The sequence below is a fragment of the Parambassis ranga genome, chromosome 17 (genome assembly GCF_900634625.1).
Source record: "Parambassis ranga chromosome 17, fParRan2.1, whole genome shotgun sequence".
Taxonomy (NCBI): domain Eukaryota; kingdom Metazoa; phylum Chordata; class Actinopteri; family Ambassidae; genus Parambassis; species Parambassis ranga.
In genome coordinates, this window is record NC_041037.1 from 11,383,960 (window position 1) to 11,410,244 (window position 26,285).

At 41.1% G+C, this 26,285-nt stretch overlaps 2 protein-coding genes across 4 annotated transcripts; both read right to left on the minus strand.

Moving 5' to 3' along the window:
• Positions 1-2,044: 2,044 nt before the first annotated feature.
• LOC114450136 (uncharacterized) lies at positions 2,045-4,047 on the minus strand. Its single transcript, XM_028428086.1, has 3 exons — positions 3,590-4,047; positions 2,928-3,112; positions 2,045-2,631 (listed from the first exon to the last, which is right to left on the minus strand). Exons 1-3 carry the CDS (start codon positions 3,779-3,781, stop codon positions 2,085-2,087), a joined length of 924 nt encoding a protein of 307 aa, XP_028283887.1. The 5' UTR covers positions 3,782-4,047; the 3' UTR covers positions 2,045-2,084.
• An 11,273-nt stretch (positions 4,048-15,320) lies between these two features.
• On the minus strand, positions 15,321-25,802 carry LOC114449487 (phospholipid phosphatase 3-like). 3 transcript variants are annotated; one of them, XM_028427201.1, is made up of 6 exons: positions 25,453-25,802; positions 20,558-20,715; positions 17,573-17,853; positions 17,429-17,486; positions 17,166-17,342; positions 15,321-16,888 (listed from the first exon to the last, which is right to left on the minus strand). In XM_028427201.1, exons 1-6 carry the CDS (start codon positions 25,589-25,591, stop codon positions 16,760-16,762), a joined length of 942 nt encoding a protein of 313 aa, XP_028283002.1. In that variant the 5' UTR covers positions 25,592-25,802; the 3' UTR covers positions 15,321-16,759. The 3 variants fall into 3 exon arrangements, with proteins under 3 accessions (XP_028283002.1, XP_028283003.1, XP_028283001.1); XM_028427202.1 differs by lacking the exon at positions 20,558-20,715 and adding an exon at positions 21,621-21,775; XM_028427200.1 differs by lacking the exons at positions 20,558-20,715; positions 25,453-25,802 and adding an exon at positions 21,621-23,397.
• Between the last annotated feature and the right edge of the window lie 483 nt (positions 25,803-26,285).

The following is a 26,285-nucleotide window of genomic DNA, read 5'->3' on the forward strand; positions in this document are numbered from 1 at the left end:
TAACATTGGTAAAAACTACATTATTATAGTTACTAAAAAATAGCCTTTGCTGGTAGAAAATAGCAACATTCATTTATAATTTCTATTTTATTTCTCTTTTTTTTGACCCCGACATGAAGGAAGACTGTCTTGTTTGTTACTCCCTGCCTGGCCCAAGCCTCCATGGAGACCTAAGCAAGCATTTGAATATGGGGTAAATAATCCTGGCTTTTGATCATTTACACACCTACTGTACTAACTTATTTCATGTTCTCGTATTAGGAATACATTTGTTAAAACAGATGTAAGAACTTTTTTGTTGTTGTTAGATCACAGTCAGTGATGCCATGGAAGTAAACAACAGTTTTGCAAAAAAAAAAAAAATCTTTCAATTCATATTTGGCCAACAACTCCCCCTATTGGGCACACAGAAAATCGTAACATAAAACCCTTACAGACCAGCCCAGCATCTATGGTTTTTAATTTGAAGTGGAAAATAATTCAGCTATAAGAGTAGCCGGGTAAACAATATAAAAAGTAAACAATGACAGCATTAAATCAAAATTTATGTCAAACTAATGCTTAAATAACTGTACTCCAGGTGCCTCATGACGCCACCTGCTGTGCAAAAAGGAGAAGTACCACAAGTGTCCTTGTACTTATTCACACAGGCATCATATTGAGCACAGCACATCTCTTTGTTACAGGACACAAACCCATCCTCAATAATATTCTCTATCTCACCATGTCACTGTAATAACAGTGTGTTTTTTTTATTATTTCTTTTGTATAATCTGGTTTCACATCCTGGAGGAGCTCCTCGTCTGGTTTCTTGTCTTTTTCTTCATCTCAATACAAATACACACACACACAGCATTCATTAAGTCAGAGCGGATAAGCATGGTTCAGTTCTTTCTTCATCTTCTGTGGCCTCTTCGATGCCTTTCACTTCTCCTTTCTCCCCGGGTATGGTTGTGGCTGTGGGTGGTAACTGTATTAACTGATTACTTTTTAAATGTCCAACGAGGAGATTAAGTACATGACAAAGTATAAATCTCCCCTTTAGTGTTATAGCTGTGCTGTTAGCCAGTTTTTCTTCTCTGTGAATCAGTCATGTGAACTGTGGGAGGGTGGCACTCTTTCTCTGTTGAACCAACCTCACTCAGAGTCCACCATGATGAGAGCCACGCAGACTTTTCCTTCCACTGGCCAGGAGGAAACTCTGACTCTGCTGCTGCTGTTCTCCTTTAAGTGAACCCCCTGACGGACTCTACATTACATTAATCACTTAAACACTTTAAACTAATTTAATTGTTTATATATTTTATTTTCTGTTTATGCTTATAAGAACATCACAAAACATCACATCATCCTGTGACTCCACCACTGAGCATCATAGCCCAGCAGGTCCTCTCTCTGCTGCATGCTCTCTCCTTCTCTTCCATTGTGTTGTGTGTGATGCTGTGAAACTTTTCTCAGTTTTGTGTCCTGTATTTATTATTTCAACCTAAGTTACTGGGTCAAAGTCTTATTTTTTACATCACAAAATAAACAAATAAGGAACTAAGTCCCTTATTTGGTTCATAATTGAATCACATAAACAAATTACCTTTCATTAGAACGAATTTTATACAATATTATCAAATGTGTGATTGAATTAATTTACCTTTTTCCACCACAAGATGGCGATGTGTGGCGTGATGGTGTTTCCCAGGCTTCTAAGTCTCCTCTATCAGGTTCAACCCTGAGGGATGATGTGGAATTTGTTTAAATGATTAAGTTGATTGCAGTGATTTATACACTTAGAAACATGTTTAAAGTAAATAAACCAGGATAAACCTTCCACATTGTGTCAAACTGAATGGTGTAGTCATGACAGGCCACAAAATGCACAAAAGTTTATGAAAAAGTCCCATAATTCAGTTCTCACTATCTTTTTAACAGGCATTTTAATATTATAAGTCTCTGTGTTTCTTTTGTAGCTCTTAATTATATGCAGTCAAATAAAAAAAGCATTGATCACTAAATCCAACATAAAACAATCATTTGCTTTAGTTAAATGCTGCAGATAATAACTTCAAAACAAAGATCAGAAGTCAGAATTGTCACAAAAACGTCACATCATCCTGTGACTCCACCCAGCACCACTGAGTATCATAGCCCAGCAGGTCCCTCTCTCTGCTGGACACTCTCTCCTCCTCTTCCATTGTGTTGGTGTGTGATGCTGTGAAACTTTTCTCAGTGTTGTGTCCTGTGTGCGCCTCTCCTGCCCACTGAGTCAGATCAAAACTACCAGTGTCTATTTTCAGTTCTCTATTCCGCCTGCCAGACCTGAGCAGGGCTCTTCTGATGGTGTGGGCACCACTTTTGATGTCTTTGAATGGTGATGTCTCAAAGTCCTGTGGTTGTGACTTTGCTCCATTGGCACTGCTGGCAGGACTAAATGATGCCTCATCATGGCTTTCCTGTGTGGAACGGCTGACTGTAAACTTGGACCTGCAGGGACTTGGAGGTCTTGCCTCACTAGACTCTGAGCTGAGCACGTCAAAGTATCCCTTGTGGTTTGAATCATCAGTGTGTGGTCGCTGGTCATCTGATTCCCCAATTGTGGTTTCGATCAAATCCTGAAGGCCGGTTGGACTTGGGGTTTCTCTGTCAAAGCAATTAGAGCAAGCATCACAATTCATATACATCAATAATATGAGACTGACTGCACACTGCAGTGTAAGTCTTCATCTTTAACCTCATATCTGTGCCTAGGAGCTGTACTTAAACAAGGGCCTGGTGTCAGAGGAGGCACACTACAAACTACAAACATTGACAAATGTGTCAAATATTAATATCAGAACAAAGTGAGAACAGTTTCTACATAACTGTTATGGTTTATTTTTCATTATCATTATTTATTATAATCAAGTGCCTTTTTTAATGAGTGTGTTTAAAACAACCTGCAGGGAGACATCGAGGGTCCGTGCTCCTCCACAGTTGCCAGGCTGCTCAAGCTTCCTGTTAAGCTGCTGCCACGGCTGGTCATGGTGCCCCGCTCCTCCATCAGCCAGCGCATGGCTTCGATGCCCTCATGCACGGCCACCAGCTGCCGCAGGATCCTCACATCAGCTGAACGGAGCCATCTCTGTGAGAAGTTTCAAAGTTTGGAGTTACAGCTTAGATAAATGTCATGCAAATATAAACAAGGGAAGTGTGTGTGAGTAAGTGTGTGTCAAGTCACGTCTCCCAGTCCCAGGGGCCCTCAGTGCAGTTAGTGAGGCCCATATGTGGCTATTTGACTACAATACATGAAAGAAGAGAGGCTGAGCAGAGGCAGAATGTGCAATGCATGATAAAGGAGGCGGGGCTGAGGGGTGTGGTGAGAGGTGACATCCTCTGTCATTGCAAATTAAAAAGCAGGTGAAGAAGAATGGACCTCAGGGGGTTTGACAGTTTTGCACTTCCGAGCTGACAGCAGAATAAACAGAACACTGATTCCTAAAACAAGTTGTGCAAGTTGTGGCCACGCATGGAGGGACGCAGGCGCAGGCTGTGTCACTGCAAAACAGAAACGATCTGCTCCATTTAAAAAACATAAACATATGAGAACAGGAATATTTACCATCTCTTGTTTTAAGTTGTTAATTTTGTCTGAAATTGTGTCTTCCCCAACGACCACATCAGGTCTCCATCCTTCTTCACAGTCCACAGCATCCCTCAGCCAAATCAGGAGGCTCTCCGGTGTTTTCCTCCCAATCTTGATTTCCAGTTCTTTTAGCTCTGGGAATGAGTCGTTGAGGATTTCCTCTGCCATCCCGCCGCGCACCGACTGCCCCAAAGAGTCCCAATCGCCACCTTTTAGGTGAAGGAGAACTCGTGCGTAAATTCGTTAAAACTCCCCGACTGCCACTGTGAAAAACTAGACCCGCAGTGAGAAAAACATGGCACACCCACGCGTTATATTCCTGAACACTCCATAGTTAAGCAGGACAAAGTTGTCACAGAAGCGCAGACAGAGCCGTGAAAACGCTGGAAGTGTGAACGAACAAACGTCCATGTGTTCATGTGCTGACTGCTGTCACCATTGATTCACACAGGTATTGCTGGTATGTAGCCCGGAACAGGATGCTGGAATGTGGAAATGCTCTTTGTTTCCTCCCTAAACAATGGAGGGAGTCACACGGAGAGGCTTCAGTACCTGTGCGCACCGAGCTGCTGCTGGATAACTTGGATGGAGCGCGCATGGATAACTCGAAGTTACTCTTCATTAGGCTGCTCTGATTAGAACCTAATGAAAGGCTCTGATTGTTGTTAAACAGCTCGTCATATAAAAATGACAACTTAATCATTTATTTACCACTGCAGGAGAGAACACATTACCAATGATGCTTTCCATATAAACAGTTAAAGACACACACACACTTATAATGAATAGCGTGATTAGACATCAAACTTTATCTCAGCAGAATTAAAGTTAAATATTTGATTTTGATACCACATGTGTGTGCCACTGGCTGGCTAATATCCTCACTGCAGTGAAGCATAAAGGTGTCAACATCAAGCTATGTTGGAGCTCCTTTGCAGCAGGTACAAGGAGAAAGGTTGGAACTATATATTTTTTTCAATTCAATTTTTTTTGTACAGCATATTTTACAATAAGATTGTCTTTTGGCAACCATAGTAAAGAAAAACTCTCCTTTAAAGGGAAGAAACCTTGAGAAGGACCTGGCTCATAAGGGGGGACCCTCCTGCTGATGGAGAACTGGGAGGACATAAAGAGAGACAGCAGTGGACAAGGGACATTCTGTTGGTAAATTAATTTAACTGTGTTTTGAGATGTTGCTCAGTTTGTGACGTTGCACACTACAGTGCTCCAAACATTACAAAAAGACTCAGTGGAAAGAAACCGGTCTGTACAGATGCATGCGGCCCACTTAGACAGAAAGACAGGCCAAACAGGCAGCATCTGCCAGCTACTAAAATAGATGATTTATTTTGATTTGCCTGTCATCATGCCCCACATTAATGCCTGTCAGAATCAGAGCAACAGTTATGGGAACTTCCTGCTTCCTCATGATTGAGGTTAGGACCAGTTTTGTGCAACCAGTCATCTGTCATATGCACTGATGAAGGACTGGTGGAAGGATAAATACCTGTATTTGTTTAAACAGTTTAACATAAAGCACTGCAGCAAGAGTACCACAACTAATAACAACTGTTTCAGAGAGGCACAGTGGATGAGTCATGATCTCACACATGATTTAATAGACAAAATGTTCCTGGCCTCATAGCTTTACCTCCCTCTGTGGACTACTCCACGGTTCAGAAGCTCATAAATTTCACCTTTAAACCACAGCAGTGGAACACAATCCCTCAGTTGATTTTACAGGAGCTGCAGACTTAGCTGAAGATAAACAGTTAAACAACAAGCAGCCACATTTTGTATATAATAACTGCCCTTATACAAAGAGTATCTGTCACCAAAATAGAAGCCAAAAATATTTATTATCCAGACAGAAAGAATTGGCAATTAGCAAAAATACTTTAAACAAAAGTTGCCTGTGTTTTATTAAAAAAAAGACCACTAGATGGCAGCAGACATCCAACATTTCTTTGCTGCAGTATTAAATTCTGCAGCTCTGGGATCTCATTCATTAGGTCTATTTTCTTAACAGCACAGATCAAGTTTCACCAACGAGGCCATCAATCCTGGAAACTGAGCCTGAATCAACACTCTGAGGTCATCTCATGTACTTCACAATCATAAAGAATACTTTTTGTGTGTGCGTAATTTTATAGTCAAGCTTCAGCCGCTAAGTGTCCACGTTTCTTGACATATATGCTATAATACTATGATTTCATGTGAGAGAGTGCTGAAAGTACATTTGTCATATGTGACACAGCATTCCTGTGATATATGGGATAAAAACCAGGTGTGAAATATTACTCAGATTTAGGCACCGTGAGAGTGACCCCGCAGCGAGTGTTACATGAGGTGGTGGGCAACCATTAAAATGTAACACACAGAAAGAATTATGTATTTTATGAGTCAGGGCCTCTGACTTCCAGTTTTAGGGAAATCATAAACTTACAAAAACATTAAAAATGGTCAAAATGTGGATGTGATTGAAAGGCCGGCATTATGAGCAGATAAGATTTTACTGCATGTGTCAGCGCAGTTAAATGTGATTTACTGTCAATCATAAAGAGGATGTGGGCTGTAGCACAGAGTGGCACTGCTTTATTTCTGTCAAACCTCCTGGAACATGTGAAAGGGACACAAACATATGATGTGTACTCCAAACAGAGATGAACATCTTCATGGTTAAATCCCCTGTGAATAAGCTTTAAGCGTGGTGCGTGTGTTTGAGTCAAGGGTCAGAAAAACAGCATTATGAACGAGGCCACTGGGCCAGGAAATCCTTCAGGTTCATACGGTCCATGGTCAGCGCTCACATGAAAATAAAGTCAATCAGGCAGGGCAGGGACCCCTGGATTTTTACTGCACAATTAGGCCAGAAAACGCTCAGGCATTCATTCCAGCTTCCCAAGAAAAATAAGCTCTCAGGTGTGGAAGTCATCACACGTCAAACGTACAGTGTACAAGAAATTCGAGAGGAATGTAAAAAATCACACCTGCCTGACGACATGGCTTTAAAGGAAAGGTCCGGCATTTTAGGAAACATGATTAGTTTCTTCCTGAGAGTAATGAGGAGATACTCACATGCACATATGCACAGTATGTGCAGCTTATAGCACACAGGTTGGAAACAGTTAAAACAGAGTTTACAAGCAATACAATAACTCATATGTGTAAACATGTAGAATATGTTGTGATGAATGTGTGAAACAAATCCAACCAGCTGGCACCTCAGGTGTGCTTTAAGCTGGGCTAGGTTTGTTCTGTTTGCCAAAAATTGCAGTTCTTCATTTGGCCACTAGAGGTCGGCTCCAATAATTACTTTATTTCCACAGACTTTCATGGCTAACTTAACACAGAAACACGTGATTACAGCCTGCTACACAGCTGCTCTTCAGGTGGATGACTTACAGAGTATTTTTTATTATATATGCCACATACAGTATTTAAAACGGTCATGTTTTCCCTCTCCACCTTGTTTGCTCTCCTTGCCTTCATGGGAACCAGACGAATTTAAAACCTCTTTTTATTTGCTCTGCTAGTTTATGTCTGAGCCTTCTTCCTGTCAAAATATATTTCCACCTGGGCTCACCGGTGTCAGGCCAATCATAACAGTTTGTCTAATATGGGGTGGGGCAGAACTGGATACGGCCAAGATGGTTGTGTTACATGTTTTGTTGCTCTGACTGGTTGTGGGCCTTTCATCTGTTTGGTAACACTGAAAGCTAACAGAGAGATTCTATTTATTTACACTGAATCACAGTTCTATTCTTTTCTACTGGAACATGACAGGTTAACAAGAGATTTTGATACATCTGGTGTGAGCTTGCTGTTTTCTAATTTCTCCAGTCAGTGTATGTGCTAAGCTGAGTTAACCAGCTGCTGGTGGTTGACTCGTACTGCTCTTTTTTTAAAATATCTCAGCAGAAAACATATTTTCAAATTGTCAAGTTTCCCTTTAAGGATCTATATTAAACACTAAAAGGCCTGAGGTGAAGAGAGAGGCTGTTAGTTAATAACTCTTGCCGCTCATGAATTTTTAGTTTGGTGATCATGCTGCTATGTGCATCTGTTTCCATTTAGATACCTACAGAGAGATTAAATGAGTGTGGAAATGTAATGGATCTTATATGTATAGAGAGGCCCGTTTACATCCTGCAATTGTGTTGTGTTGATTCAAGGCATGACATAAAGCTCAGCTCCTGGGATGGAGAACACACATAAATACAGTATTTACAGTGTGTGAGAGGCATACTAAAAAGTCTCTGCATTTCCACTGGAGGGCTTGCAAACATTAAAATCCAGCACATAAACAGAAATACAGGCAGCGAGGCACAGAGAGACAGCCTGAGCTGACTGACTGCAGGGTCATCAATAGATTTCTGCTGCATCAATCTTTGGTGTTTAAACAGATGGCAGCAGCACCAAAGAGCTTGTGCTGCGCCTGATCGAATGCTTGATAGGAAAACCCGGAGGAGCGCGTGTCAGAGGCCACAGGGGCCGGTGGATTCTAAGCACATTAACATTCCTGAATAAATAACCCCAGGGAATGTTATTGTGGAGACGTTAAACAGGATTTTCCTCCCAGAGCTCAAGAGAAAGGCCAGGCATCAGTCCGGCATCTCCATCGCCTCCAGTTAGGAGGAGCTGAAGGATCCAGGCCCTTAAAGAAGATTTTAAACCCCTTTACATCCTATACTTCCTTTACATCAGTTTAATCTCTGCAAGTTGCAACATGTTTAAATATTCCCCAGCAATGGTTTTCATCTGTATTCTAGCCTCTGAATCATTTCAGCAGAAGTGATGACATTTGTGTGAATATTTGTAAGCACTTACATGGACCTCTCACAGTAGGTTCTGTGGAACAGATGTTGACACAGTGCTTTTTATCAGAATCAGAATCAGAATCAGAATCATGTTTATTGCCATGTAAGTGAAGGGGGTTCACATTACTAGGAATTTGCCTTAGTGATTGGTGCATACAAAGAACAAATGACAATTAACATGCAATAAGATAAAAACTAAGATAAAATTAAGTAAATAAACTAAAGTAAAATTAAGTAAATAAACTAAAGTAAGGAACTCATGTTAGCAAAGAAAATGGACGTTTCCTCCTCTTTACTCTCTAAGAGCATCTAGAGTTCCTTGTTGCATTTATGATATTTTTTTCTATGGATATTCATTCAGATCATGTTTTTCTTTCTTGCTATTTATTACCCGCATACCTCTGTACATAATGTAATGTTTCAGATATGACTGCACTGTAAGGCCTCTTTGTTCCCTCATGTCACATCACACACTCTAGGATGTCTGCTTATCAGTTAGCATTGTTGTATTGTATGAGGCTCATAAATGTAAGGAAAAGGATTGCTTTAGGAGTTTTAATACTGTTTAAATGTCAGCAACAAACAGGATATACAGATTACACTGCAACACTCCATAGATTCACCCCCATCTGCTGTTGAGTTGTACAGAAAGAAAAAACAGAAACTTGACCCTCACCTATGTTTACCATCATGATGTTGTTGAGAGGCCACATGTTTGAGCTAAGATTTAAAAAAAAGAAAAGTTTATTGATCAAAAGGTTAACATTAAAAATCAAACAATACTGGTCTAAGTGATGCTGACCACTATCGGGACTGTTTTATTTACTGCTGCAGTCACATTTGTTACTGTCTATCTGTCACTTCACTGCATTATATGATCAAACTCATCATTGCACTGCATGAGTATCAATACACAGAAAGCATATTACAAGTATTGTACAGCTCTAATTACATAAGAAATAATCAATACTTTACAATGTACTCAGAATAAAGGAGGCTACACTAATGGATGTAGAACCACAAAAATATTGATCAAGATCTGAGTCAATACTGCAACCATCATCACCAGTGTATCAATCCATGCCATCTCATTTTAAGAACTATCAATGTTCTGCATTAATTGATTTATTTTTTCTTAGACACTCGTGAGCAGAGCAACATCAGCATTCACTTAGAGATGCCTGTGTCCATCTAAAGCCCAATATTCTCTCCTTTTAGCTCTGGTTTGCTCTTCACTGAGTCCTAAGGGAAATATCTGTCTTTTTATCTGGCTGCTAGCCTCCGCCTGTGGAATACATGATGTTCTTAGACCTTTTTGGTACAAACAGCTGCCTAATACGTCTGTAAACAGAGCCGATGAGAGATAAGACTGAACCAAGGAAGACACAGCAGGTAGTGTTGTGCCATAAAATTCAAATCATGAGTTAGTGCTTAATAACACAGGTCACATTTTATACATTGTGACATCTGGGTAAGATGTGTTACCATGGCAACCAAGCAAATGGTGGAAAAACTTCTTGCAGACTGTTTTAACCTGAACCATGACCTTCCCCTGAAGCTATAACAAGTTGTCATTAATAATTACAATAATTTACTGAAAACAAAAGAGATTTTGTTTTTATTGAGTAGCTTGTTGTGAGTGCGGTCACACAGCTGCGTGGAGGATGGAAGATGGAATGCAAACTCATTGCAATCCAACAGCTCTACTTGCAGTCAGAAAGACTGTTATTGCCAAATCCCTGATGAGCTTTTCTCCCCTTCACTCTCCTCTTGCATGCTGTGGTGTTAGAGACACCCGGGGAGGAGGCAGTGCCCACTGACAGGACTCCTCCGGGTCAGCCTGCAGCTCTGTCATAGCACAGCTTGGCGCTCTCTAGATAGGAGCAGTCCACCCTCTCGCTCCCTCGGTGAATCACACATTCCTAATGGAGGAGGTCAGCACTAAGGGAGGACTGCAGCTCCAGACACATTGATGACTGCAGGAGTTATAGCTGACTTTAATTAGGTGATTTTTCTCTTTAAGGTTTCTCTGTAAGCGATCTTTCTCCAGAGACAGGTATTCATTGTGTGAAAGGTCACCAGCGGGCGGCTGGCGAGTGACATGAGAAAGAGTGCGGACAAGGTCAGAAGCCTTTGGCCCGGTGCCAAGGGAAATACAAGTTTTAGCGAGAATGAGTGTGGTACCTGAGGTTTAAAGTTATGACCTTCATCTCTGCTGTTACTCTGGTTACTGGACGAAAACACATGGGGCCCACAGAGGGGCTCTGGCTCCTTGTTCACCTCCTTTACATTCTACTGTACATGAGAAACTTTACATCTGATTGACGTGTTAAATCTGTGCTATCTCTCTATTAGCTTATCATTTGAAGGCCTATGTAAACACACAGCCTCCATGTGTTGCATCACTGCTGATAGCAGCCTTACTCGTCTCAGATACTGAAAAACATGCGGCACCAGAAGATAAAGAGCCTCTCTGCTGAGATGTTGCAGCTAATGGCTGCCAGTGCCAGGTGAGCATATGGTGAGCATCAGAGCATGCTCCACCATGTTTGATGAAGTCAATGTTTGCATTCTGTCAGCAGTATATTCTTCTTGGCCCTTTTCCCGTGGGGCTCCTTCAGACACACATGGAGCCAATTTGTTCAAATTCTTCAGCAGAGAGAGAGGAGAGGGAGAGAAAGCGGCCTTGGGATTTGGGGGTTGGAAATCAGTCATAGGTTGGGGACAGAGTGGGGTAAGGGGGGCACAGTGGCATATGGATTTCAGTGAGGAATGGCTTTTTAAAGAGCTTCACTGACATACTGGCATGCAGTAAGAGATTTTATGGAAGTGGTAACATAGAAAGTCTCACTAGTGAAACTTGTCACACTATCAATTTTGACTTTTTACTATAGCCTTGTTTTCAGGGTAACTAAAACCGTAAAGTATGACCTGATGACGTCACTACAACCAAACTTAAGTGTCATGTCTCCAGAGGAACATGAGATGACCATAAAAACATCTCCACATTGTCTCCAGATGAGGTGAACTGGCTGCAGTGCACTGACTTTAAACTGCTGCAAAGTTTACAGTTGACATCTTGGTTATGATAACAAATCAGTCTTCTTATGACTGATTTAATGAGATGATGCTATTGGGAACAAAAAATGACAAAACATTTGGCATTTTGTCTTTTTGCTATTATTTAGAGGACATACAGGCCCAGACCAGATGGAAAGACACTCAGGGGCTGAACCAAAACTAGCTGGAGGGATGAAACCTCTCAGTGGCAGTGGCTGGAGACAGAGATCAGAGTGTCTTTGTTCCCCTGTTGCTGCTCTCAGACTAAAATGCCAGAACCAAAGAATTTTCCTGGAACTATGATGAGCCAGAGCAACATGCAAAGATACTGTACTGGTGTCTCTTTGCATAACCCTCAGTTCACCTAAGGATTAGGAGACATTTAATGCAGTAGTTACAGAGACTCCATCCATTCATTCATTAGCTGCTCCTCAAAGGGGCTCCATCAATTCTGACAGTTCTGAAGCTCTCAGTTCAGCTGCCCTGCTTCAGTCTCTTAAATGAAATACAACTTAGATGACTGAGAACCTTCATCAGCAATGCATTGCAGAGTCTTTTGGGGAACAGGACTCCTATGTGGTTCTATATACAATGACGTATCCTGTCTATAAAGGCACACCCAAAGAATCATCAAAGAGGGCCTTTAAATTCTTGCATTTTAAAATATTGTTAAACTCATCCTCCGGTGCATAAAAGTAATTTTAGTACAATCAGCATCTTTTTGCACTTTTTCCTTTTGCCTGATGGTGGAACTTGGTGAAAGGTCAAAGTGGCCTTCAGAAGCGTCTTAAGGTTTATCTCAGTAAGTTGTTGTGACTCTGTGCTTTGAGACAAAGTGTTGTTGACTGACCAGTACACTGGCCTACATCACCATCCTGTCAGCAGCAATAGAAACACGCTTTTGATGGTTAGCTGTGTATTTATGCAGTGATTTCTGTGGTCAACAGGAGACATCCCACATGAGATGGAGGTCTTAGATAATCTTAGAGGAAACTGTCAACAAAATGTTGTACCATTACAGTCCGAACACTTATCAACTGTACACTATGTGTACATTATACTGCAGGTCAGATCAGCCCTGTCTGCATATCTGCTGTAAAACAGATTGTGATGGCAGAAATCTGGCCTCCCTCTTGGGGTTTACATTCTCCAGACACATGGGAGGACAAAGTGAGAGAGACAAAGTGAGAGACAGCTGCAGAACTGAAACCAAAAGACTGCTGGACACGGACAGAACATATTACAAAACATGTTTTTTATGGGTTTGCATGTATTGTGTGAGGATGAGTGAGGGGCAGATGACGGAGACACGTTAAAGGCTTTTCCCAAATGAACTGTTTGTGTGGAGTAATTCATGTGGTATATGTTTCTGTATGGAAACTGATTGTGTGCCACGAGCCAAGAAAAGAAAAACTCAAAAAGTCAGAGAACTTGGCACGGCTCAAAAAGCCGAGGTCTTTCCGGCGGAGCCAGCCGCCATTGCAGCGTTCTGTGAATAAGAAAAACCCAGTGGAGCTGTAATGAGGTCACTTATCAGCCTGGGCATTTGGAGGGTGTGCCCTGCTTCCTCTCAGCATCGTTCCATCTGTCAGGGAGAGGACAAATGACCTCAGCAACTCCTGCCAATAATGTCATGTAGCGTCAGACTCCATGACAGTCTTCAAGTTGACTGAAGGAGCAAGGCCGGCCAAACTTTCTGATGCCGAGAAGAATCAACCAGGTCAGACCTCCAGCAAACAAACTGTCACTGATAAATAAAACTTTCAACAGAGCAACCTGAAAACACTCATAAGAACTGTGTGTGAGCAAAGTTGATACACAATGAGAAAATATGTCAGTTAAGTCATTTAACTGATCGCAGCTGTGTGAGTGGGAGATCTGTGTGAGCAGGGGGGGTCACTTCAGAGCAACCACAACAGTGCTGCACGGTTCATGGGAGGAATTTGTAAATCACAGGGTAATGACTTCACAAGTAATAGGGGTTAAACTGTAGTGGGAAAACACAACAACATTTTTTCTCTCTCTCTCTTCCCAACCACATGAAAAGGATTCCAATATTTGAATGCTAAGCACTGCTGATCATTAAAGCCTCTTTCATCACATCAGAGAATGGATCCAGCAGCAGAACTGTGCTGCATGTTGGACTGCTGGATACTAAAAATATATTCTGAAAAAATCAATTACAGCTGATGGTATCTTGTGATGGTTTAATGGAGTGAGACATGATTGGTTCAGAAAGATAAACATTAAGTCAAGCTTTTACCTCAGGATGTGGAACAAAGCGAAAGAGAATTACAGGCTCTACCATGTTTGGTAGCAGAAACTTTACACCTTTATATATGACTGCTTAGATCAAACAGACCATGTTTGCTTTGAGGAGAGGAAGAGAGAGAACTGGAGATGATGTGCTCACCAACACCATCACTACAGGAATTAATAGTTGATCTAATGTTAATATACACAGATTTTCTTGACTTACAAAATTAAATTAAAATAACAAATATGTTACTCCTGAAACTATTTAGTCCATAATGTTGAGTTTAGCTGAGCAGTCAATGCAAGCATTAGGCACTAGGGAACGTCTATCTTTTGATTCAATTGTGATGATTGTGCCCTAGCATGATGGATGCCACCATGTGGGTCGCAGGACTGAGCCCCAGTATTAGCTTACATGTGTGAGGAATTTGTCATCTGGTCATTGTTTGGGTATCTCTAAAAATATTTAAGACACTTCCTGCATTAGAGAGCCTCGACTAAAAAAAAAAGAGCTCTATGCCTCATATTGTGGGAACCATTGTGTCATTATGCATTTAATAATTATTGAGATATTTCATTTTGGACCAAAAAAGAGGAAGAACCAGCCAACACTTACATCCACAGAGGTGGAGAGCGTGGCTAAAAATAACTACAAAAACACACACACTCCACTGCAGGGTGTAGTCTTGTTCCCAATTAAGACACTGGAAGCAGTAATTTAGAAGTAGTCATAACACAAGGCAGCTGCTGCACAATAGCATCACCCCTGTCGTGATCATATAAACACAACACATTTTGCAGCTTATTAAACTAATCAGCGCTAATCTCCCTGTGGGCACTGAGCCTCATCCAGAGTAAAATCTATCAGCTTAAGCCAGCATGTGAATAAACCAGCCTAAAAACCCAGCTTATACTGTGCACACTGGCACATGCAGGAACGTCCAGCAGACTGGTACAACCTGTGGATGGCCTTCATGCCTTCAGTGGAGACAAGACGCTCTTACAAGGACAACAGGGGCTAATTATACAGCTTCTAAGCATTTTCATATGTGAATGTATTTTGCCACTCTGGCATAGTTTCTGTGTGGAGTCTATATTATTCCAGAGGGCCATTGGGGAGCAGGGTTAAAGGCTGGAATGTACACTATTTCCCCACAGGAAGCCACGCATGGAAGTCTACCATTGCCCCACGCCCAAATCTCTCCATCACACGCACACATTGGCCAGCTACTGAACTATGGTACAAGACTATGGAATTCATATTTGCTCAAGTGAGTGCATACCAGAAAATACACACTCTAGATCTTTTGTTTTTATTAAAGACTTTTTATCTTTGATAAGTCAGTTGAATTGTACAAAATTTTACACACACACAAAAAGAACACTAAAACAGATTTATTTCACAAAAAACATACTGAAGCTGTTCGCTATGAGCTTTGTTGCTGTTTTTTGTTAATAAAACTTCATATTCACAAGTTGTCATCTTAACAGGATGACATTTACCAAGCTCTGCCCCTTCAAGCAGCATGTTTTACATTTACACAGGTCTTGACACAAAAAGTCATAGTGGGTGAAATACACAACTGTTTCTATACACACACATATTACAGCATTGCCTTTACATTTCTAATGCTGCAGTTTTCCTAATCCTGTATGAAGTGTCATTTTCAGGCAGTGGTTGTAACAATAATCTGTTTTGGTTAAACAGTACATTAAAATCTGGCTTTATTATATGTTGTTTATTATAATGCAGTGCCTCAATGTCAGCCGTTGTATTTACAATGTGCCAAAATACTTTAAATTGTTACTCTTTCACTAAATTATGCTTCAGCATGGATAATGTAATGTAAGTAAATACTGCTCTTTGAGGTTAATTTCTAGGTTTTTAGGTACGGTATACAAATACATGCCTGCACAGATATATAACTGCATAATGTCCCAGTATATCACAGGAAAGTACTGTACATGATGCTTCTTCTCCACAGTGTTCCCGTCCTGTGTTACATGTGTCTGTTGGAGCAGGTGCCTGTTCTCTGGCCTGAGAAAGGCACACTTGTAGGCTATAAACACTGAAATATATAGACTTGACATTAAGACACACTGGCACACTCACAGAAAGGCCTCACCCAAACAGACAGACACACACACACACAGAAACACACAAGAGACACACCCGACATACACTCGCATACACTGACCTAACACTTGTGAGCACCGGTCTGGTACATATAACAGTCATTTCATTAAATGGCTCAGTGGGGGCTCGTCCTAGCCGGCAGAAGGAGGCCCACATCCAAAACACACCCTCACTGTACTTCCCACCTACTGTTACATATGTGCACCTTCTAAGGACATTATGCACCTAATAAAAGCTTACAAAGCTTTTCAAAAGCTTCACTTCAGGTAATTCAAGTGGTGACAAACAGTATATAGTTTAGCTAAAATAGTGCTATAAATCACACATAAAAAGTTGGTAAAAAGTCAAACTAGAACAACATCCTTCCTGTTATTAAGGAATTTGTTTTTTGTTTTCTGTGGTGACTTGTTAATGTCACACGGCGAGTGTGTGTGGCACAAATATGAGGATAATGGTCCCCGTGCTGAGTGGGAGAAAGTACAAAAGCCACACACAGCTTTTTTTTTGTTTTGTTTTTTTACAGCTGCCATTTCTAGGTTTTGTTTGATTTTGTCCATGGAAAGACCATGATGGAGGAGAATCTCCAGTAATCTTCATAGCAGAGGATGAGGGACAAATATCCCTCGGTTTAAAAAGAGAACGTTGTCTCTCTTTTCCATTATTAAAATGTCTGGATAAAAATTTCCATTGTGAAAGCATAACATGCTCAGCGGTTTTTCCGTTGCCTTTTCCCATCTTGCGAGAGCTTCAAGATTCCATCTTTGTCTGCATTTTCAGATTGCTGAAGTGTGTTTGATCCAGTATTGACTAGTGGCTGTAGTAGCAATTTAGAAAAAGGCACAGGTCAGGGTTATAAACAGTTTGCAGTCTTCTCTATGCCATGATGAGAGGGTTGTTACGCTCTCTGATGTCCGTCACAGGAACAAGATCCTTTTTCACTGGGGTTGGAGACAGAGTCGAGCGTCTTCCTTTGGGTTTGAACAAGTCTGACACAAAGAATACCTGTGGAGGGCATAGAGAAACAACATCAACACTTGAATATATTTAAAATGAACACAAACAACAAGGAAAGTTTTATCAGAGACTGTAACTTTCCGGCTGGTAATTTCACTCCCAGATATTTAGGTCCCACAAGGGTCCCTTTTTGTTTTTTTTGTTTTTTTACAAACACCCATTTCAAGACATCATGCTCCTGTCTTAAGCCCGACCAATAATGAAACCACACATAGATAACTGATTTGAATCTAATTCAGAAAGCTACACCAACAAAACCACTCACTATGCAGTAAGCAACCAGGGCTCCTTGTACAAAGCCAGCCAGCACATCAGTGGGGTGGTGCTTGTGATCAGAAACACGGGACAAGCCAGTGTAGAAAGACATCATGATGAGAGTGAACTGAGTCAAAGGGCGAAGAAGGCGAGCTCCATGCCAAGTGAAGCGAGCCTGCAGGTACAACTGGAAGATAGAATAGTGGGTTGACAACGTAAGTATTTATACACAGACCTATAGAATAAGATGTTAAAAACAATTCAGTAACTCACCACCAAATAAAGCATGGTGTACATGGAGAATGATGCATGTCCAGAGAAGAAAGACTTCCTGAGGAGAAAAGACAACAGTACTTTACTACTACTATTTAAGCTACTATTTTGCTGGTTTGCCAGCTCATGTAGTAGTTACAATACCTGGCCTCCTGAACTTTGCTCTCTAGCCCCTGACACTGGTAGTCAGTGATGTATCCCAGAGAGCAGTTGATAGTGGAAAAGTCAGGTTTACACACATCAAGGAAGTGAGGGCGCAGGCGGCCCACAGACACTTTGGCGATGTCGGTGAACGACTGGCTAATCGCACAGCCAAAAATGAACACTCCAACCTGCTTGTAGAGTGCAGAAATGTAGGGGTTTCCCACAAAAGACTTGGATCCTTCATTGAGAAAGTAGATCCTGTAGCTTTCCCCAATAATGATCTGAAGAGAGAGAAGAGAGATGGAGATGTAAGTGACATGACAGATGCAGTCACAGCATGCACCTTCTTTTCTAAACACTAAAATCATATCTCCTCTTTAGTGAAAGTGTTTAGTGAAAATGTGAGTGCAAGAGAGCCAAAATTTTCTACAAATAATGGCTACAATAATCATCGTTCACATGTAGGAGAGTGTATCCGATTCAATAAAATGATACCTGTCTCACAAGCTCTTTGTTTTTAAGATCCCTTAAGCAGCACAGCAGGAAAAGACCACAGAATGCTTTGCAACGTTCAGGAACAAGACATGAAGCTACCCATAAACTAAACAAAGACACATTTGATTTATTTTTTCTGTGAGGAAAAAAAACCAAGAGACGTATGTAACCAAACTAAGTTTTTGAAGTTCAAAGTGTTATTTTGACAGCTAAAATAGAATGCAGTGATTACTTCTGAAGTGGTTGGAAAAGGCCTACTTAATAGTTGGGACATGTTTACCTGCCATTCCACTTCTGAGAGAAAACAGTGTGACAACGTGGGAGGCAACTCAAACTGTCTGCCATGTATAGTTTTCTAGAAGTGTGTAAATAAACCACCATCTAAAAAACCAACAATTGACACGTGAGGCACGCTTAGGGGGTTGGGGGTTCACTATAACTCAAAACAGCTGTTGAAATCTAAAAAAAAAAAAAAACGACTTCCCAACCCCCCCAAACCTTCCACTGTTGTTTTCAAAAACGCAAATTAAAGTGCGGAGACAGATAGGAGTGAGAGACAGAGAGGAAGTTGGAGGAGAGAGGAGAGAGAGTGAAAAAAGAAATGAAGCAAACTAGGAGAGAAAAGGTGAGGAGGAATGAGGAGAGTGGGAGGGAAAGAACTGGAGGAGCGAGGGGGGGTGTACTGCTGGTTCTAATCAGCAGAAGTGCTGAGCTAGGCATAGCGTCTCATTTTGGTGGCCAGACTCCACTCGGCGCACGTCGGGGGCACGTTTGTTTTCAACTGCGTTGGCTGTCTCACTGAAACGTCTCCGATTTCACAAGGGATGTCTGGCTGTTTTCATGTTAGTATCTCAGTTTCATCAGACATTCTTCTGAGGGGCGCAGAAATAAGTCTCATTCTGGGAAACACTCTGCTGAGTGATAGCCCTTGAGAAGATTTAACAAGCTGATAGAGTGTGTCGTTTCCACCATCCAGGCCTTTAGAGCCAGCTTGATACAGTCCAGCTGCCTTTATGGGAAAGAGGGAAGGGGAGAAAACACATCTGGTTCCCCTTCTGTGAGAGATTTAACTATGTGAATGAATAAATGAATTGGCAGTGTAGTTAAAGTAGCTGTTAGGTTGAAACCTCAGAGATAATCACTGGGAAAGAAACTGATTTGTGGCTTTTTTTAAAAGTCTTGTATTTCCAAAGTGACACCAAAGAGTTTTCCTTTCTTCTCATAAAAATCATCGTAAATTATACAAGATGCAACTTCTAGTATTTCCCTGCTTCTTTTGATGGGAAATGAAGCACTAAATGACCCGACGTTGGAGTTTTCGGTTCAGAAAACAAAAGGTTGGCCAGAACGCGCTGGGGGAGAAGAAGGATTTAAAGGTCATGTTGTGCCAAAGGAAAACGAGATATCTTCTTGTTTGGGGGCCTTCACCACAATCCAACCCCCCCAATTAGAGTATTTGACCAAACAACCATTGCGTCAACCATAATTACAAAGCCAGGACTCCTTCTCACCATGAAAACCCCTGTGGCCCCAAATCTCTGTCTGCAGGGAGAGACGATGAAACCCGAAGCCAACGAGGGACAACAGTGTCCGTCTGCTAGGTGACAACTGCACATGCTGGAGCAGTGCTGAGCAAAACCAAAGACTACCAGAAGAATTCTGATTTTAAATGCGCCTGCTGATTTCTGTGTGTCCTAGAGACATGTGGGTATAACCTCACTGCATATTAATAACCTCTCATTGGTAGCTAATGTGTTGCTAAACAGCTGCTTAAGTGGTATGAATATTTTGTAAATAGTTGCTGGTTGGTTGCTGGGGAGTGAGTAGTTGTGGTTTCTATGGCCTTTGTGGTGACAGGGTGGTTGCTAAAATGTTACAGCTCAATTATTTCAGTCTTCAAATTAGTTAGAACGCTACACCTTGACAGATTTTTAAGCAGTCTTCTTACACACTAACAGCTGACTCTTAATGGCAGAAGAAGAAAGTGAATTTGAATAACAGTTGCATAGATTCTGACTCACCATTTTCTCCCAGGAGATTGCAACAAGCTACTGAACAATTCACTTTACTTTAAGTGCCTTAATCATCTGAATCATCTTAAGCCCTCAGGAGGAAAGTCTTAGAGAAATGTTGTTGACTGGTTGTTATCTAGAATGTGCTGCAACCAATAACAGCAGCTGATAGTGGAGCTATAGAGAAGAATTGTTCCCGTTATCATGTTGGATAATCTCAGTTTATAACCCTGGTGTGTCAACTGTGAGATAAAGCTTTATGATGAAGTGTATGTAGGTGTATTTTTCAGCATACACAGTATATCCACTGTGAATGTGTGGCTTGATTTGGAGGCTTAAAACAGGTACACATCATACAAGACATCACATAATACACAAAACAAACTCATGTGCTCTAGTTTACTGGGCTGCTAGTAATGGTGAAGGCTGCTGAAAAATAAGAAGTGATGACATTAGTGATCAGAGTGAGGTGACTTACAGACAGGATGGTGATTAGAATGCCAGCAGCGCTAAGCACACCGTCGCTAATGGTGTCTCCATTTTTGGATGGGTACTTGATGGACTCATCGTCGCAGTAAAACCCTCTACGGTAAGGCTGAACAGCGCTGGTCTCAATGACCAAGAAAGGAAGACCAGCTAGTGTGAAGAAGCAGTGAGCGGCACAGGGAGCAACAAAGGGGGGTGGGGATGGGTGAGGGAGAGAGATGGAGGTGCTGGGTTAATGATATGCAAATTACAGAGGTCATGGGTAGAAGCAAGAGGCAATGAGGGAACATCTAGGACCGGCTCAGTTCATTTGGCGGCTTTTATCTGTGACCAATCAAGAAATGAATCCAGCTTTATTCAATATTCATGATGAGAGTATGTTTCCTGAGCAAATCTATGGAAGTATTAAGATTTTTAGTCTGTTAACTGGAAATCATGTATGCTATGCCTTAATGCCGGCCATTTCCAAAAGCATACTACACTGTTTTTAAAGTGATCTCTATCTCTAGAGGAAGCCTTCAACTGGAATTATGCTCTTAGGGCAATGCATGCTTGCCTAATGACGTCAAATAGCAAGAGCTCAAAGTGAGGCTTAAAAATAACCCAATCTTCATAACTAAAACTGAAATAATCCCCAAAGCCCAAAAGCATTTAAACTAATAATAGCAGCCAATTGTTTAGACATGAGTGATAAAACGCCGTCTAATGATGAAGCCACCACAGTAAATATTTCTATTACTTAATTATTTTGTGGCTTCTTAGAGTAAATGAGCACACCTGATTGAGTATTTAATAGTTACGCATGTCATTATTTAGATCAAAACTCTAAAAACCAATGGCTGCCTGAAGGAAATCTAATTCTGAAGCTTAATGAGAAAATGCTGTGGAAAACCAGTGGCATTCATGATTTACAATCAATGACACGAAACCAATGAGTGAATCAGAGCCTGTTGAACCAATCATATATCGTTTGAGCTGTCACGATCAAGCCTTGGCGAACTGAGAGCGTCCTGAAATGCTGTCTCCTTCTCTTGCTTCACCACACCAAGACTTACTGAGACCACGGGCACAGTGACACCCACTGCTGTGAGCACAGTGTTGGACACTGTGCTGTCCTTATAGGGCAGCCTGATGCTGTTGTCACTGCAGAAGATTCCTCTTTGGTAAGGCGGGAAGGGAGATTTGTGCAAAAACACAGCAACAAGCACCACTGTATGGTTGGACAGATACATGAGGTAAGAGACCACAACAATGGACAGCACATGAATACATGTAAAACTCCCAGAAAATGCATTGACAGTAAACTCACTTAGGTGAAACTGCACGGTCAAAAACAGGCTCAACTGATCTGAATATATCATTAAATGGGTAAGTTGTCATGCTCCTAAGAGACATTGCTGGTATCTGACAAAAAACATACACCATGTCTTCATTTCCTTCCAAAGTGCACTTCTTTAAAACTTCTTTAAGATGCCTTTGGGTCTTTGTGTTTGATTGATTTAGCATCTTTCAGCGCTCAAAGTGGCAAAAAGGGACTTATTTACCACTAGACAACATACATAAGAGTGGGTATAACAAAGATGCAAGAGGAAATGGACAGCTTATTTTCCCCATTTACAAACAGGCTTCAATGAAGAACTTTGGTGTATTTGAGGGGGACTGTGGGACCCAGGAGAGGTTTTAAATCTCTGACAGAATCTCCAGAACTTGGAAAACACTTTTAAAACACTTCAAAGGGGACATTAAGCTTTCAAGTCACCCTTTGAATAATTCTGTGATCCACTGATACAAAGAAAAACAAGCAGATTGATGGTGGCTGGGGAGGGGCATAATTTACAAAACCAAATGTCAAAACATGCTTCAGTTGCTGTTGAGCCATGCAGCCCCTTAGGTACACACACACACAGAGCTGGTTTAGGCCTTTGTAGGTCCAGCTGGGTTGAGCTCAGGTTACAGACGAAAAGCGGTGGTGCTCTGGGAACTCCAAAAGGCCCCTCTTCCCTCCACATTCAGCAGGATTCACCTTATTAACTTTCTCACTTTCAATCCCATTCTTTAAACAAATACCTGGATGGAGCTACATTCTGCACTGGAGCAAGGCCAGGGAAAAAGAAAGAGCAGGGTGGGATGTCTCACCAGTTCTGTGACTGTAAAAATATACTTTACTTTACAGTCCAGAATGTCTGATCCCTTCAGTATAGTTTGTCTAGCCATGAGCAGAACAACACAGGACTTTCCAAAACAGGCATTAGGCTTCTCAAACTGCTGATATAAAGCAGTTGAAGAAAAAAAATAAAGAAAAGCACACAGAGCTAGAAGTGCAAGATGTGAAACACATTGACCTCAGAGCCCTGACCCTTGCAACCGCACTCTGAACGCATACACAGACTCATAGACAAGCCACAAGGGCAGAGGAAGAGGGGCAGAGATTGACAGGGAGAGACAGAGCAGTGGCAAATGGACTGATCCACAGCTTTAAAGGAACCTGTGTGGGGTCAAGTGCTTCAGCTGATTGGAAAAAAAACAGAACCAGACAGTCATAGGCAGGTTATGTTTTCCACAAATTCAGCGTGGGGTTTCTTTTCCCTGTGCTCAGTCTTCAGACCCCTTGCATCCATCTAAACATTGCAACATCAGCAGTCACTGAAGCATATTGGGATTTTCCCTTTCTACCCGCATCTAAGGAGGAGGAGGGTGTTCTCACCCCGCCAACAACAACACCAGTCAGCAGTCAGGGGTATGTGTTTTGCATTAACTCAACATCAACCCAAAAACAACAGAAACAAACAAAATGTGTTTTTTTCTGTTCATAATTAGCTGAGGCGTCCTCACCTAAAATAAGCAAACACTGTGAATGAAGACTCATAACTTTTTCAGCACTTAATGAAGCGCTGTCTGAAAACTTATTATAAAGATCTGGCAGCTCCATGAAGTTGCAGTTTGTGGAAACTAGAATCAATGTATAAGCCTCACGCTGAATTAAGTCTCCACCATATTCTGAGGCAATCGCCAAAACAGAGTGCGACTATTAAAACAAACAGACGCACATTTTCCACTACCCTTCATCTGAATGTATATGCACATGAGGTAGTTGTTGCATATACACAGATGCAGTTGTTTTTACTTGCAGCAGCCCCCACACAGGTTGTCTGTCTGTCCATCTGGTCAAAACTTATTTATATATACTCATATTTCCACCCATCTGCACTGAGTCACCAGTGACTACAACTGTTACTTTTCTTTACAACAGAAGATAAACTTTTAAAAGTGACAAATAAAATCACATAAATAAATTGTAAAGTTTAGCTTTATGTAGGATTAGTTGTAAAATTTGACAAAAATGTAAAACGGTTCTGATCAAGCAGGTCTAATTTTAATGACCCTTATATCGAAATGAATCTTGGAAGCCAAAAACAGGAGTATTCCAGGAAGGTTCAGGTTTCAAACTGAAACTGAAACTCGTAATTATTATTTTAATGGGCCAGTTAAGAAAAAATAAATAAAGTGAACTGAAATACAGTTTCAGTTTTACTTGGTGTTTACTTGTGTGTGTTGGGGGGGCTCATTTCCAGTCAACAGTGATTCAAGGTGATGATTTGCTTATCTTTACAGGCACTGATGGTCCATGAGGAGCTGGGAGTGGATGAGAGTGCAGGGAGTGATATCCCTTGATGCAGCTATGCTAAAACTGCAATCAGTTTGTAGTGATTACCAGCACTGACCCACTGTTTCCTCTTTGTGGTTGCTCGCTTTAAACCACAGATTCAGCCAGAGAAACACTGCTGGTTTGTTGACAAGCTTCTCTGTGGGAAGGTATGTACAAATCATGTGGATTTACCCTCCACAGAGTCAAACATTAAATACAGCTTGTCAGAAAAGGATTGTTTATACTGTGAAAACCCTATATGAAACTTAACAAAAGCTGAATTACTGTTTTTTCCCCCATGCAGCTGCAAACAGTTTAATCTTTATAGTTGGACACACAGAAAAACACACTGTGAACATAACTGAGAAGAAAGTAAGAGTGATCTAGAGAAAGTACCGAAGAAGAGTAAAAAAAACAAAAACACATTAAACCAATCACACTCTGGTGTAACCTTTTCACCACTTCCCTTAATTACTCCTCACACACAAGTGTATAACGCCAGATGTTGAGATCTTAAGAATTCCAGCTGCAGTGGAATGTGACTGAAATCTGGAAAATATAACCAGCCGTCAAAGCCACACAGGTGTGGGTGGAGACCAGAGAACTGTATCCCTCCTGGAGCAGTTTATTAATTTACTTTCCCGTCAGCCAGCACATTTTTGGGGGGGTAGAGGAAGGCAGACTTCCACTGGCTAAACTAATGCATTTTTTAGGAAAACGCTATTATTAGCTTAATAGCTACAGCATCTAGCTAGTGTGACTTGGTTGCTCGTTTGATTAAAGTTGTGTGGTGATAACAGTCTTTAAATAACTTTTTTAAGTACAGGAGACCAAAGACGTATACAACTCCTGTAAGCAATTATAGTTTAAAAACTAAAAAATCTAAGCAAATTTAATCACTCAAATAATGGTAGCTGAATAGGTATAGCAGCTAGCTAGTCAACAGTTGCTAGCTTGTTTATAGTCGTATTTGTTATTCAAATACAGAAAATAAAAAATAATAATTAGTTATTAGCGATACAACTACTGACAATATCAATTGTGTAACCTAAACCGAGATAATTGTTTTCATAATTTGCATTATTACCACAAAATCAGCAGGGATTAAAATAATAATACAAAAAAGTAAACACAATGTAAGTCGTACAAAGTTCCTCAAGACTTACACCAACACAATATTTATAAAAGCCATTTAGCATTCTTGCAGTGATGGCGGTAATTGGTAATAGTGGGACTCTTACCTAAAAACAAGCAGAAGAGATCCACGCCGACCAGCAACTTTCTCCTGCTGTGGTCTTTGCAGTTATTGTTGTTCAGTGAAGTTCCGCCGTTCCTCGTCTCGCCTGCCATCGTTTTCTCATAAATCAAGCAGCGTTGCATTTAAAACGTTTGAAGCCTTTCTAATGGAAGCGAATAAAAACTAGCTTGCTGTGGAGGTTCTGGGTTTTTACTTTTATAAACACGTGTTAAGCGACACTACATGGATCCGGAGGAGGATTAGTCACGCTAGTCTGTATCTACTCAAGGAGGCACGCTCTTTGTAACTACTTGGACCAGACTGCCTCCAACAACCACAGCTCACCACCGTCTAACCATCCTTCACTCCTTTCTGTAGGGGTAGTTAGGTCCTGGGACAAACCTCCTAACAAAGCCCCTCCTCCTGCTCCTCCCCTTTCAATTAATGCCATATGTTAGTTCTTAGTGGTAATTCCCACACTGACCTCTCACTGCTGAAGGATGCTCCAGCAACAAAAGGTTTTTTTTTTTTTTTTTTTTTTTTATTTTACAAAGCAGTCAGCCAGGAGCCTGAGGAAGAAGTTTCCCAGGTGATGTGTGTATGTATATTACAGACTACAGAGTAAATCAAGTGACAACAATGTAGGCATAAATCAGTGACAAATATTTATTAGATATACCACAAACAAAATACAAATGCAAAAAACAAACAAAACAAAAAATATTAACACATTCAGAACTGTAAAGACCACAAGTGAACAGGTAACTACTGTTATTGCTCTTTGGACAAAGTGTAGTATTTCAGTACACCAACGTTTTTAGCAGTGACCTGTGAAAG